Consider the following 14532-nt stretch of genomic DNA (forward strand, 5'->3'; position numbering starts at 1 on the left):
TCACAGCGGAAGTCTATGGCCAAACTAGGAATAAAAACTGTATCCGCTGACTTCTGCTGTGGTGTGCGTTATCAAGAAGCAAATATGACTATGCTACTGAGCCACTAGCTATACCAAGACATACATCCCATCTCTTAGCTTATTTAGTGGCTCAGGAACATAGTAAGATTTGAGCATTCTGTGCACACAAAATGCAATAACATAGGCTAGCCATACGTTGTGTGGTATCTTTAGCACAAACTGCATCCCAAGACATTTTACTGTGTTTAATAATACAAAATAGTGGATGCTCCCACACAACACTTTCATTTGACAGAGGCACCTTCCATTGCGTTTGGTTTCTCAGCCCCTTCAAATACTGATTTCAGGCTGTGAGTGTAATGAAGTAGTCTGAAGCCAGAGAATGGAGAGAACAGAGGAGAGCTGTTTTTTCCCTCCTCATCTTACTTACTGGTATGGAACAATAGTCTTGTGCCAGATGAAATAGTTGTGGTACTATTTTAAAGGTTTAAGCAGTGTTTAACTGAGCTAGCAAAGAATTTTAGTTAATCCTAATGTCTGCTTACAAAGCCTATGGAAATATAGCACAGTGGATGCTGCTTTTTTGTTGCAGCCAGGAATGGAAAGCCATTTCTACGACTGGCTGTAGCTAGGATTCATTTGGAAGGTGTTTAAAAAAGGTCAGGGAGAGTCAGAGGGGTGTGTGCGTGTGAGAAAGAGAGACAGACAGACAGTAGTGACCCCAGCAAGAGCTCCTGGAGATATTATATCTAAATCAGAGTTGTCTCCTAGAATACCCAGCGAACCGATCTCAGAGTTGCCCATACTATACCCTTTGAAAGGATGCATCTTACACTGCTACCAGCCCATATCGCATGCAGCCATATTACCAGTGGAATAGTTGAGGAGGTTTATTAAATTCAGAGACAGTTGACTAAATGTAGCAGTGCTGTACGTTACATGGGCCTCAGTTGGCCAGAAGACGGGTACAAGCAGCTGTAAGTAGTGCAAAGCTGTGTAAATTCAGCCCTTGGTGTAAGCAGTTTTTGTTGAGGTCAGTGGAAGTTGTGACTGAAGTGCCTTGCCACATCTGGGCTGAATTTGGCCATGGAACATTCTTTTTAGGGTGTTGTGGGCATAAATTCAAGTGACCGGGTAGAGGAGCTGTTTTACTCTCACATTCTACTGTTTGTAGCTTTGCTCTTCCTCCTCCTCCTCCTCCTCCTCCTTGCCTGGCGTGTGTGGTAAGTTAAACTCATTCTGCGCCTCCACTGGTTGCTAAATCAGCACAAGTTGCCCCGCATTGCCATGTGTCTCATGTTTTCTGAACAGCTTATGCCGCCGTTGATACTACTGAGCTTGAACCATAGACGCTGGTGGGAGTGACACGCTCCAGGCTGCGTTGGGCTGAGTATAGCCCTGTGTGCGAGTCATGGAATGATGAAGGGAACGGTGTCACAATGTTTCCGCTTTTGTTACCAGCTTTTTCCCTTTTTAATTGTAGGGTGTCGAATATTCTGGCTTCCTCTGGGACACAACAGCTGGCATCGAGCTGAAGGATGCCTCCTCCCAGGAAAACGCACACACTAATGGCAATGGGAAACACGCCTACCCTCACCCTTACCTTGCACATTTCAAGGTAGTGGCATCGTGTTGAGTTTACCTTTTTAATTAAGCTTCTGTAAAAATGTTTTAGATAGAAAATCTAAAGGAGCAACATTTCCTTTCTAGTGACTAAAAGTTGCCTGGCCTTTAATGGAGGCCAATACATTGACCTGTTGTATCATAAGCAAAGCAGCTTACTCTGACTGTGGTAAGGCATTAGCGGGCCCTATCCCTCTGTACTGAAGAGGTGAGAGCGAACGCCCTTCTGCTCCCATGGACAGGGGGTAACAACAATCAGCACATCTCAGCAGCATGGACGATGGTGTGGAATAAGCATGCTGACTCTCTGCTATGCTCCACTTCTTTATCAGCCCAGGGGGAGCACCTCCACTCCCACTTCGCAGGCTATGCATGGTAGGAAGGGAAGGTATGGGGGGGCTCTGTATATGGCAGTGTCCTTTTTAAACTCCATGGGAAATGTTGATATAAATCCATGCTAATCTTGTTCCACCTTCACCTTTGAGGGTGGGGCAGGTCCAGTAGAAACGACCACAGGACCAGTGTACTTATGCCATAAACTCTGGAAGGGGTATGGGAAGCAATGCGGAAGCACAGGGGCTCCAGTAGTCCTGAGATCTGTAGTCTGAGCTCCCCAGTGCCTGCAGGGGGCGGGTCAGGCTCAAATCTTTCCCTTAGTGGAGAAATGTAAAGTCAGTTCCACCAGTGAGACCTTACAAAGTTTCTAAGCTTTCACTGGCACAGCCCCTTTAGGAGTGTCAATAACTCTAGAAGCATTGTCTGTCTGTGTGAAATGGGGTTCTGGTGCGTGTGCGTGTGTGTGTGTGTACACACAGGAGACCAAGTGTCAACTTGATGCACCTGCCTTCACATAAAATAAACTGGGGTACAGAGGGATCATGGTTTGTGACTAGGATGCCTTTGATAATATTTGAAATGATTTCTAATATGTACAAAAAAGGTCAAAATTAGGGAAATTTAGGGATGCTACTGCTTGCTTTTTACACACACCAGATGGTGATCTGAGTACCAGCTGCTAAGTACGTGTGCGCTGGGCAGAAAGACCAATGAACAGTTTTCATCAAGGAGTTGCATTCCCTGTTTGGTCCCTGTGACATTTTAGTACTGGTCACAATACGGGATAATTAATATGTGTAATAACTGAACAAAGTTGGCATTAAGTGTATTTTCAATAGTAACGTGTGTTGGGTTGGTACACAAAGTAAAGAAGCTTATTGCTTATGAAAAGCCGCTTGCTTCCCGAGGCCTGAAAGGATAGAACTATATTGGAACTAGAGCTGCAGAATGTCTGCCCTATACTTTTAAAAGAAAAGAAAAAAATTAATCATACCCTCATCCAGGTGACCAGTCCCAAATGCTAAATACATGTGCTCTAGGTGGTAGTGATCGCATGAAAAGCTTATGCCTTTGTGAACCATCCTGATACTTTCTTTCTTATGTTGTTTGCCCCTTTTTAGATTGGAATGAATGATCTAACACTGGTTAACCTTCATCTGGCCCTGTCACCATTAGCAGGAGAGAATACAGAGAAGAATCATGATAGCCACAAATTAGCAGCCTTTGCACAGACTCTGCAAGAAACACTGAAAGGTATGACATTTTTATCCAAGGATATGCACACAGGTTAGCTTATCTAATACAACTAATCTAAAACTAAGGTCCACAAACACCCACATCAACTTTATATTCTCACCATCCCCATTTCAGTTGAAAAGTTCTAAGCTATTTCCATCCCATGAGTTTCTCAGTATGACTTAAGGCATAAGCTCCTTGGAACTAGGACTGTCTTATTGTGCTGGGCAAATTGTTGATCCTTAACAATTACTGGTAATTAACAAGGGGCCTGATTCACTTTACACTGGTTTCCCATTGATTTATATGGAATTATTCCTGATTGTTAGCAAAGCACTATTAATAGAATATCAGGATTGGAAGGGACCTCAGGAGGTCATCTAGTCCAACCTCCTGCTCAAAGCAGGACCAATCCCCACACAGATTTTTGCCCCAGATCCCTAAATAGCCCCCCTCAAGGATTGAGCTCACAACCTTGGGTTTAGCAGGCCAATGCTCAAACCACTGAGCTATATCTCCCTGCCCCCCTAAGAAATCAATTCTCCCTGCTAGCAAACAATCCACCCAAAGCCACTGGCAGCACAAGGGGGAGGACCCAAGCTATGCATCAACCTCCCATTTTAGAGTTTACTCTCACTACCCTAGTATAGCACTTTCCATGTGAAGTAAGCTGGGGAAGCTACACAGGTAATAGAAACAAGTGTTCCAGGTAAGACTTGAACTCCTAACCCCAGTAGTATTCCCCGTTGCACTAACCAGTTGCACCACTGCAGGTGCTTGATGCTAATGGAATACTCACATGCTTAAAGTTAAACACATGCTAAAGTGCTTTGCTGAAATGGGGCTTATGTGAGATCAGAATCAGGGCTAGTGATTTTTCACGCAGAAATTGATTGTATACGCTTTGGAAAAAAACAGTGCATCTCTCAAATCATTTGTTGTACATTTAAAAAGAAGAAGAAAGCCAAATCCTAAATTGTTGTAAATTCAGAGTACCGTATATACTCGTTCATAAGCCGAATTCTTTTAGTAAAAAGGGGAAGCACCAGAGAAGGGGGTTGGCTTATGAATGGGTATAGAGAGGGAGTGGTGGGACACAGCCCCTCCCCCCAACAGAGGGAGCAAGGAGAGGCAGCACAGCACAGAAGGGAAGAGGCGGGGCCAGAGTCTCTTCCCCTCTGGCCACGCTGCTCTCCCCGCAGCCTCCGAAGCAGCTGCAGTTCCGGGGCCGGCAGGTTGCAGCCATGCCGCTCGGCCCCGCCCCCCAGAGCAGGCTGTGGCCACGCCGTCCGGGCACCGGGGCACTCTGTGGCGGTGCGGCCTGGCCCAGCCCGCTGGACATGCTGCAGCCACACTGCCTGGTCTGGCCCACTGGAGCAGGCTGCAGCCGTGTTTCCCAACCTGCCGGTGCAGCTTCAGCCGGGCCAGAGAGATCCTCCCCTGGCCCTCCCCAGATAAGGTGGGAAGGGATGGGATGGGGAGAGCGTGGGGGCCCGGGCAAGGGGCAGGGTCATGTGGGGGGTAGTCACAGGGGTTACTCCCCTGACTCCCAGCTTCTCCCCCGCAAAAAATTTCCCCACCAGTTGCTGTCCCGGCCCTTCAGGGTAAGCAGCTGGCGTGCCGGGACACTTTGTTTACTTAGGTTTACCTCCATGCCTGCGGACTCTCGAGATAAACAAACCATCTCGGCCCACCAGCAGCTTATCCTGATGGCCCGGGAGCCAAAGTTTGCTGACCCCTGAATTATAGGGTCAGCTTATGAACGGGTTATAAAAATTTTCCATTTTTACTTATCTATCTTGAGGGGTCGGCTTATAAAGGAACCAGCTTATATACAGTATATAAGGTAATTCCACTGACAGCATGTAAATCAGAGTAGATTTTGGCACTGAATATGTAATTTAATAAAGAGAAGCTTGACTCTGTCCCACTTCTGATAACCTACCTGCTTCCTGTCTGGGTACTTGTAGGTTGGGCTCAAACAGTTTCTTATGAGGCTAAGCAGTGATTTTCCAGTACTTATTGTTTTTGATATTAGGGCTCCTTACAGGGATAGGGAAAGTGAGCATGTTGTTTACTGTTTAACAAAGACCAAACAGTTACAAGGTTACGTATGTGATGATTTTCAGTTTGGCCCAGTTTTGCAAGGTCAGTTACATGAAAAGTTCAGAATCAATACCAATCTCCTATTCCAGGAGAGGTGTGGGCAGTTTTTATGCACACTCTCTTGTTTTCCTTTGAGCTGCAAGATGTCAGTCAATGTTTTTAAATCATACTGTGTTAAGTATTTGTTCACATAACTTGAAATTTGAAAGGATTCTTTAAAGAAAAGGATCGTTTATGTAACCCATATGGGCCAAATTCAGACCTGGCATAACAAGATACAGCTTTATTGAAGCCAATAGAGTTGCACCCACTTACTCTGTGTCTGAATTTAGGTCGTCTTGTTTAGAGTTTCAGTTTAGTTCTGTGTTCACTTATTTTAACCCGGGTTTAATATAAGAATGGCCATGCTGTGTCAGACCAATGGTCCTTCTGGTTTGGAGCATTACAGAGGAATGGTACTGTTGGGGTGTGTTCAGTTTTTCACCTAAAGCTGGAATTCAGACTCTTTGTCCTGTGTGAAGACTGTCATGTATCTTCTCCAAACGTACAGCACACAGGTCCTCATTCGCGAAGGAATTTAAGCACAAGCATAACTTTGAGCCTAACCCAGGCTGAATTCAGTCCCACTGAAGTCAATGAGATGACTCATGTGCCCTATTTCCTTCCTTTTATCAGGCCATAATATGTGGATAGTAAAGACAGGATTTCACCGGGATACTCAAGTCTGTCACTTAGTTTATGAGTTAAAATGAAGTAAAGTGGGACTTTAAGGAAAACTTTTCTGCTTTCAGTCTCCTTTTGTGAACAAATGGCAGGTTTGTCGTCTTGCACACGTGTGACGTGGTACCTGTGCACTGGAGGAAGCTAGTTATTAAGCATATCTCCCTCATGGAGCACCCTGGGTCCTCAGGAGCAATAGAGTGTCCTTGTTCCTCCCTTATCAGTGACCCTATGGTCTTAGGCCAGTGAGTCCTGGATTCTTTGTGCTTTTCCCTCCGGGAGCGATTGAGAAGTGTCTCTCCTACAACTGCTAGGAGTTGACCCCATACACCCAACTCCCTTTTTTCCTCTCAAACACTGTGCCTGTCTCGGTTCAATGCACAAGTCTGCGTGGTCCCACCCATATACAAGCCATCCTGGGCCAGCAGTTGGTTGTCCTAATATGTCAGTCAGGCTCCATGCCCAGTAACTCCCCCTCTCCCTTGCTGGCCAAGCCCCCACAGGCTGCCATGTATTGGGCGCCCAGTTTAGACAGATCTTTGAGGTTCTGGGAGGGTCCTTCTTTCTGGAACCTCCTCATAGGTTCCCTGCTCTGTGTCATGCTCTTCTCATGATCAGGCCATCACTTCCTTCAAGATGAGGTCAGGTCTTACCCTAGCACATGGTGGAAAATCTATTTAATTGCTATGGGACTGATCCAAAGCTCACTGAAGTCAATGGAAAGATTACCATTGAGTTAGGTGGACTTTGGATCAGGCCCTGTGAGACTGCTGGAAGGAAATGAGGGCGTCATAATTCTCTGAGAGAAAACAGTGCTTATTATCTAGTAGGAAATGGTGATTTATCTTTCTTTGACTATCATTGCAAGGGCTCTAGACATGCCTTCACTAATCACTTTGGTATACAGATGATCAAATAAAGAAATTGGGGAGGGGAGTAGAGCATTGATAAGGGTCTTCTTGCCCTGAAATTGCAATGTACAGAGGTTTTTTGCATTTCAATACTGTGGCTATCAGGTAGGCTAAGAAAGTGTTCTTCTCCACTGCCATAAAGTCAACCAAGTATAGCTCAGGGAAACTGTTCCGAGTAGTGGACAGCTTAATGAATCTGCTTTGTCTCTGTTTGGAAACAGAACAAAGTGGAATCTTTCTCACTAGGAAGACTTTTCCATCTATTTAATTAAGATCACTTTGATCTGGATGATTCTGGCTATGGTAACATGAGAACCCAGAAGACTGGACAAGCATGCCATCTTCTCAAAGCTGAGTGCCACCTGATCTTGCCAGCTGAGATTCTGGAAGTGCAAGGCTCAGACTTGTGAGAGGGACCTTTGTTACTCACAAATAGCAAAAACTGTACTGGTGAGGGGCTGTTTGGAGTCCATTTTTTATGAAGATACCTCCTTTTGGGGAGAAAAAATGTACTAGATTCTCTCAACTGTTAGCTTTTTGCTCAGGAAGCTATCACCTGACGATAGCAATCTTGCCAATTACGGCTCAGTCTCAAAACTTCTTTTCTTGAAGAGAGTGATTGGGAAAGTTGCAGCAAGATGCTTCTGGGATCCTTGTGCTCCTTTTCAGTCTCGTTTACAATAGGGATATTGTGATTGCGTTAGTTTTCTTGGCCAGTAACTTTGGCCAAAGGCTGCATCTCTAGGTGGATTCTTTTAGCTATTTCAGCAGTTTTTGATATCCTTGCCCAAGAGCAATTGTAAACCTCATATGAGACTGGAGAGAGGTGCTTTTGATGACTCTGTTCTTCCTCTCTAAAAAGGGGAAGGATGGTCCAGTGATTAGAGGTAATTAGCATGCTCTGCCACGTACTTCACTGCAACACTTCACCCAATGTCATCTGATTCATTTCCCTGCTCTTACCAAGACTGGGATCTTAGTTGGTTGTGGGACAGACATGCGAAACTCAGGACTGATGGGTACCATCCTGTACATCTTAGTGCACGAAAAGTGGTACCCAACCAGATTGGATATAGGCTGCAAGGTGGGAATAAAAAGGATTTTAAATTTAAAAGGATGCCTTCAAGCATTTGTTTCATAAGCTGTTAAAATGGTGTTTTCTATTTGTAGTAATGAGTTAGAAGCATGAAAGTAAACCGATTACTTCCAGAGTGGTTCTGACCTCATCCGTCAGGCAGGCATTGATTTCCCTCGTAATTCTAATGGAGCTGAAAATAGAATGATTTTTTCTTTTAAAGGGGGCAGGCACTGTCACAAACACTCTGCAGAGTAACTACTGAATATCATGTGGTTTGTGATACTCTTAGAAGATTGAAAATAATGGTGGTTTCTTGGTTTCATTATTTTTAATCAGGTAAAGGTTGATCCTACCACGCTCTTTCGTATGGGGCAGCTCGGTTTTGCAGTGGGGTACCTTTTCCCCTTCTAAAGCATAAGCAGAAAGATGAATGCAGTGTAGCTGTAGCTGTGTCAGTCCCCGGATATTAGAGAGACGAGGTGGGGGAGGCAGTATTTTATACTGGACCAACATCTGTTCATGAGAGAGCTTGTCAACTGCTTGTCTCTCTCACCAACAGAAGTTGGTCCAGTAAGCAAAAAGATAGCAGGGAAGAGATGAACAGGGTTTGTTGTTTAATTTAAGCTCCCTCTGCTGGCTGACTGCCTCTACAGCAACAGAACATAATTGTAACCAATTAGACCAGAGGCCTTCAGACCTAGGGGAGAGTTCAGCTACTGGTTAGAGCTGGATCTAGGGTGGGCACAGTCCAGAAAACAAGCCGAGGGTCAGTACAGGAGGGGCAGAAGCCAAATGCCACAGCCTGAGGGTAAACCAGAGTTTGTAAGCCAGAGGCAGAGCCAAGGACCAGTACCAGAGAGACTGAAGCCGAATCCAGAACCAGAGGGTCAATCAGAGCAGTAAGCCAGAGACAGAGCCTGGGATTGAAGCCAGAGGAGAGCAGGGGCTGGAACAAGGGCAAGCACAGCTGCAGACGTGGTGCACATTGAGCAGCCGCTGATCTGCTGTGGGAACCAGGCTTATAAGCAGAGTTGCAAAACCAGCAGCCAGTCGGGGATGTGGCCACTCTGTCAACCCCAAGGCAGGGCCGGTGCAACCATTTAGGCGACCTAGGCGGTCACCTAGGACGCTGGCATTTGGGGGGCACCATTGTCTTCGGCAGTGACCACGGCGGCCGGATCTTCAGCCGCCCCGGTCGCTACCGGCATTTAGGCGGAGGGAACTCGGGCAGGAGAGCGCGGGGAGGGCCGCCTGCAGCAAGTCAGGGGGGCGGGGGCGGCACGCAGGGGAACTCCCCACCCCAGCTCACCCCTGCCCCGCCTCCTCCCTGAGCATGCCGTGGCCGCTTCACTTCTCCCGCCTCCCAGACTTGCGGAGCCTAAGCTGATTGGCGCTGCAAGCCTGGGAAGGGGGGAAGTGAAGCAGCCACGGTGTGCTCGGGTAGGAGGCGGGGCAGGGGTGAGCTGCTTCACTTCTCCCGCCTCCCAGGCTTGCGGCACCAATCAGCTTAGGCGCCGCAAGCCTGGGAGGTGGGAGAAGTGAAGCAGCCACGGCGTGCTCGGGGTGCTCGTGCGCAGAACAGGGGTGGGCAGGGGGGTGCCACAGGGCAGAGGGTGGGGGGTGGGGAGCTGCCGCAAAGGGAGCACCTCAGGGCGGAGGGGGAGAGCTGCCGTGGGGCGGGGTGCCTCAGGGCAGGGCTGCGGAGGGCGGGAGGGTGCAAGGTGGAAGTTTTGCCTAGGGCGCGAAACATCCTTGCACCAGCCCTGTCCCAAGGCAGTACAATGGGCTCCCTGGCTGCCTAGCAGTGAAATTAGTCAGGGAGCAGGCCAGTATCTGGACCTAGCTGATCTGGTCTGTGACAATAGTTGTAGGATGGTACATCAATAGCAGATATTTGAAATAAACACATTCTCCAAGAGTGGCAAATTCTAACAGACACACATATTTATAATGCACACGATATTCTCCATCAGATTTTCTGAGGTCAAATTTCAGGCTATTTTAGCACACTTGTGTCCTTTTTAGCAGTTTACTCATAGTTATTCACCAGGTTATAATGCAATGACTTCTTTGGTTGGATACCAGCATCACTGAGGTCATCACCACAGCCCTGGTAGTGGTCTGAGTTAGGTATCAGAGGAGTCTTTTATCAAGGGATGGAAGAGACACAAATATCTAGAGACTGATTCTCTTCTTACATTAGCATACATCAAGGATATCTTCGGTGATAGCCTTGGAGCTACAGTGGTGTCAAAGCAGCAGGATATTTCAGGAATGGGGATGAGGTTTAAAAATAAAATATTTGGAATCTAGACAATTTTCCACATATATTTAAGGTGAGATTTTTAAAGGAGCCTAAAAAAGTTGAGCGCGTAACATCCTTAGTTCCTTTCATAATCTCAACCTTAGACAAACTCTGAGGCATCTCAAAGTTCCACAAAATCCATTGAATCACATAGGCAAATAAATACAAGTTTCATTTCTTCTATAGATTTATAGAGTCCTGGATTGTGAATTTCAAGGGGCCGTGACTGCTGCTTCTGCCAGCAGTCTCACAGGCTGCTAGATCTGCTGGTTTTTAAAAATTTCTTAAATCTACAATTTTAGAATGAATGTCCTGTGTTTTTCTGGCACTGATCCATCGTTGAGGAAAACAAACCCTTCTTTGTATTTTCAAAAAAATGTCTTGTTGGCAAAACTGTAAAAGGACAGCATCAGGGCATATTTGGCCCAAAATGTAGATCTTGTTTAAAACAAAACAAAACAACAAACAAGCAAACAAAACCCTCCCACCTTTTACAACGCTTAAGATTCCTAAGATCTACAAGATCAGACTTACCACCACTTGGTGGTAGGGTCAGTCTGTCATTGTGTACAAATGGATAGTTCCCCAGACATAGTTGTGATGAGGGAAATTCAAAAAGGAAACAAGCAGCATAAATTGTGCAATGTATATTGGATTTCCAGATTCTTTTTATGAATTGTAATAATCCACGTGGCTATTAGTAAGATAGGTAAGCTAATGTGTGTGTTCACAATAGAAGATTTTTAACCCTATCATGTCATGTTAAAAAAGCAAACAGCGCTATGCAAAGTAAATTCAGCATCGCTACTAGTGGATTGCATTTCTTTTCCCACATCCCATATTTAATCACTGATTTTTTTTCTCCATTCTTTTCTTGTCCTTTTAATTTTTCTAGGAGAAAAAGATGTGATCATTTTAGGAGATTTTAACCAAGCCCCAGACAGCAGTGACCTCGATCTTTTGAGAAAAGAAAAGTTCCATCACTTGGTCCCTGCAAATACATTTACAAACATCAGCACAAAGAATCCTCAGGGATCTAAATCGCTGGAGAACATCTGGATCAGTCGAAGCCTGAAAAAGGTCTTCACAGGTAAAATGTCTCTACCAACGGAAACAATGTTTGAAAACACCTTCTTTATATGACCCCTTCTAGACTGGCGTCTTGACTCACCCATGGATTGTGTTACCTCAGCAGCAGCCCCATTGATGTCAGTCGGAGGGAGATTCCTCTTGTGCATAAGCATTTGCAGAATTGGGCCCTAGGTCTTATGTGAATTAAGCTTCTTTCCTCTGGCCCCTTTCCATACTAATCTTTGTCTCTGCAATTGTTCTGCATGCAGGTCACTGGGCTGTTGTGAGAGAAGGCCTTACAAATATATGGATCCCTGATAACTGGTCCTGGGGAGGAGTGGCTTCAGAACACTGCCCTGTATTAGCTGAATTTTACATGGAAAAGGACTGGAACAGAAAAGAGGTGACCCGAAATGGAAACGGGGTGACCGTGGAACGCAGTGACTCAAACATTAAACATGAACGATGATGAACTAGAAGTTGACAGGATCCAGTCAGAAGATCCCATTGCTTGAGGCTCAACTGTGAAGCAGAACTGCCTCCCCCCACCCATTTAGAAAGCATCAGCCTCTGCTTCTGATGATGTCTCTCCCCTACCCCCCCCCCACCCTCCCAGTGCCCCTCATGGGTGTTTTAGGGTATCTCACTGCAGCAGAGCGATTTGTAACTTTTTACGGACGCAACGGACGCTTTCACGCCTGGGGACTTGGAGGAGAATCATACAGAAAATAAAATGCACTTTTACTACGGCACATTATCTCTGTTAAAACCCAGTGGAACAGGGCTTTTGTTATTGTTGTTGACGTTTTTAATTGATTCCTTGTAAAGTGAAGCAATAATGGAGACCATAAAAAGAGAAAAGAGACACCTTGGAAACTGTCAGTGATTTGTCGAGTATAGTTTAACACTTGCAAAAACTGCCAGGACATAACTTTTCTTTCCGACCAATACATGATCTGAACTGGGGATTATATAGGGCTAGTTTGAGTCCTTTGATCTCGGAGAGGCAAACGTATTCCCCAGTTCTCCCATTGCTCTTGAAGGTGGAGGGTAATTTACTTCATCCTTTTTCAGAATCCAGCTTACTCCCCCTGTGCACCCAGCCAGCTACTCAAGCTGGCAATGAGTGGGCAGAGCCAAAGTTGCTGCTCCTCTCTGCCTCCTCGCTCACAGGGTAAAATATTGGTGGAGCAGCCCCTGCTTCCCACCCTGCAGATGGAGCTGTAATCTGAGTAACCCTAGTCTGGCTGAGCAGAGAATTTGCGGTGGTTTTGGAGCCAATCTAGCCCATAGTATTTATCCATGAGTTAGCGTTTTTAACAAACAGCTGTCTCCACGGTGCAGTGGTGCACGTCAGTGGGCTGTGAATTCTAATGCTAACCAACATCCTCAGCCAGGACTAAATTAACATTCCTGAGAGAACTTTGAGTGCACACCAGCAGGGTCTACACAGGCCATTAGTGTGTGACACTTTGGTGCACATTAGAATTCACACCCCACTGAGACGCACTACCACCTCAGGTAGGCAAGCCCTTTTTCTTTCCTGAAAGCAGAGGGAATACAGTCCTAGAATCATGAAGCTTAAGGCCAGAAGAGACCACAAGCTCATCTAATCTGATCTCCTGTATATCACAGGCCACTAATACCACTCAGCATCCACACACTAAACCCAACAACTGAAATTAGACCCCAGAGTATTACAGCCCACTAGAGACTGGACTGTTATGGGCTGCAGGCAGAGAACAGGAGGGACTGAGGTGCACCAATGCCCAAGGCCACCACCGTCTTAGGGGAAATGATTAAATGAGATCTGTCTGGACAGTCCTTTCTTGAACATGGTGTGAAGCGTGGGGCAGTGCTGGGGGAAGTTTGTTTCCCTTGCCTGTCCTGTGGCGAGAGGACTTCAGTCAACAGGCTGTCAATCTAGTGGCTGGAGCCAAGCACTACATTTGCACATATGCACAATTCTCTAATTATTGAAAAGCAGGAGACATAAAGCCAACCAGGATATGAAAGAGCAAATCAGCATTTACCAAAGGAATGTGTTGAGTTTGAAAGGAGCCCTAGCCCTGCCAAATGGCCTGCTAAGGTGCACTCTGTTCTAGGCTCTAACAGATGATCCAGCACATTTTCACGATTCATGAAAAGAAAAGGTTTATAACATTGTGCTATGGAGAAAAAATAAATCACAGCTTTCTATCTGAGTGGTTTATTATCAGTGAGTGCTTAAAAGTAAAATACATTAATCTCCCCACACCACTTTCATTGTACTGGCTTTTGCAAATAATGTCTGAACACTTAGTTAGTAATAAAGTGATATCACTCGCACCTACACATTGTTCTTTTGCAGAAACAATTATTTTGAACAGATTTTCTTAAATAAAAAAAAAGGAAACTGGAATAAAATAAACCTCGTTGGACCTGATTCTGAACTCACACCGCTCTAAATCCTGTGTTAACTCCACTGAAGACCGTGAGAAGTATGTCAGAGTAAGTGAAGTCAGAACCAAGCTCTTTGTCTAAAGAGAATTTGCAACAGGCTGGCCAGGTTCTTAGAAGAAATTTGTTGTTGACTCTCCCTTTCCAGTTTTAGCTAATGGATACAGCTCAAACACGCCCAATTCAATTACACTGTTGGTTTAAGGTTGGGGAGAAAATAAACCCTACTCAGAAAAATGAACTTTGAATAGCAAATAGAAGATTACTTCATGAAGTATTCTTAATGTTTGTTACAGACTCTTCTATTAGCTTTCAAGTTAAGGGGGAAATGTTAAGCATGAAACATACTGTAGCGTAACCCTTTCCTAAATGTTTCACAAAGCAAAAGATTTAATACATAGTTTGCAGTTATATCGCACCTCCCATTCAGAGACACCCTGGTTCTGGAAACCCTGTGCACGTGCTAAACTTTCAGCACAGGGGTAATCCCATTGACTTCTTAAATCCATGCATGAATGTTTGCAGGATTGGGGCCATAGATCTCGGAGGATTTTACAAAGTTATGTCCTTTGATTCCCATTTTCACACATACAGAGAAACTGAGGCACAGTGACTTGCCCAAAGTCACAAAGTGAGTGACCAGCAGAGTTTAGAATAGCATCCAAGAGGCTTGCTAACGCCTAGTG

The 14532-nt window shown here is 45.4% G+C and overlaps 1 protein-coding gene across 1 annotated transcript in view; it reads left to right on the forward strand.

Moving 5' to 3' along the window:
* The window catches only part of EEPD1 (endonuclease/exonuclease/phosphatase family domain containing 1), an 87206-nt gene extending 73467 nt beyond the window's left edge, over positions 1–13739 (forward strand). Inside the window, exons 4-7 of the mRNA XM_039526807.1 lie at positions 1505–1639; positions 3102–3234; positions 11232–11426; positions 11677–13739. Of these exons, the coding sequence (XP_039382741.1) occupies positions 1505–1639; positions 3102–3234; positions 11232–11426; positions 11677–11876 (663 nt within the window). The 3' untranslated portion in view covers positions 11877–13739. The remainder of the gene's footprint in view (positions 1–1504; positions 1640–3101; positions 3235–11231; positions 11427–11676) is intronic.
* The last annotated feature ends 793 nt before the right edge of the window (positions 13740–14532 follow it).

Source organism: Mauremys reevesii, linkage group 2 (assembly GCF_016161935.1).
Source record: "Mauremys reevesii isolate NIE-2019 linkage group 2, ASM1616193v1, whole genome shotgun sequence".
NCBI lineage: Eukaryota > Metazoa > Chordata > Testudines > Geoemydidae > Mauremys > Mauremys reevesii.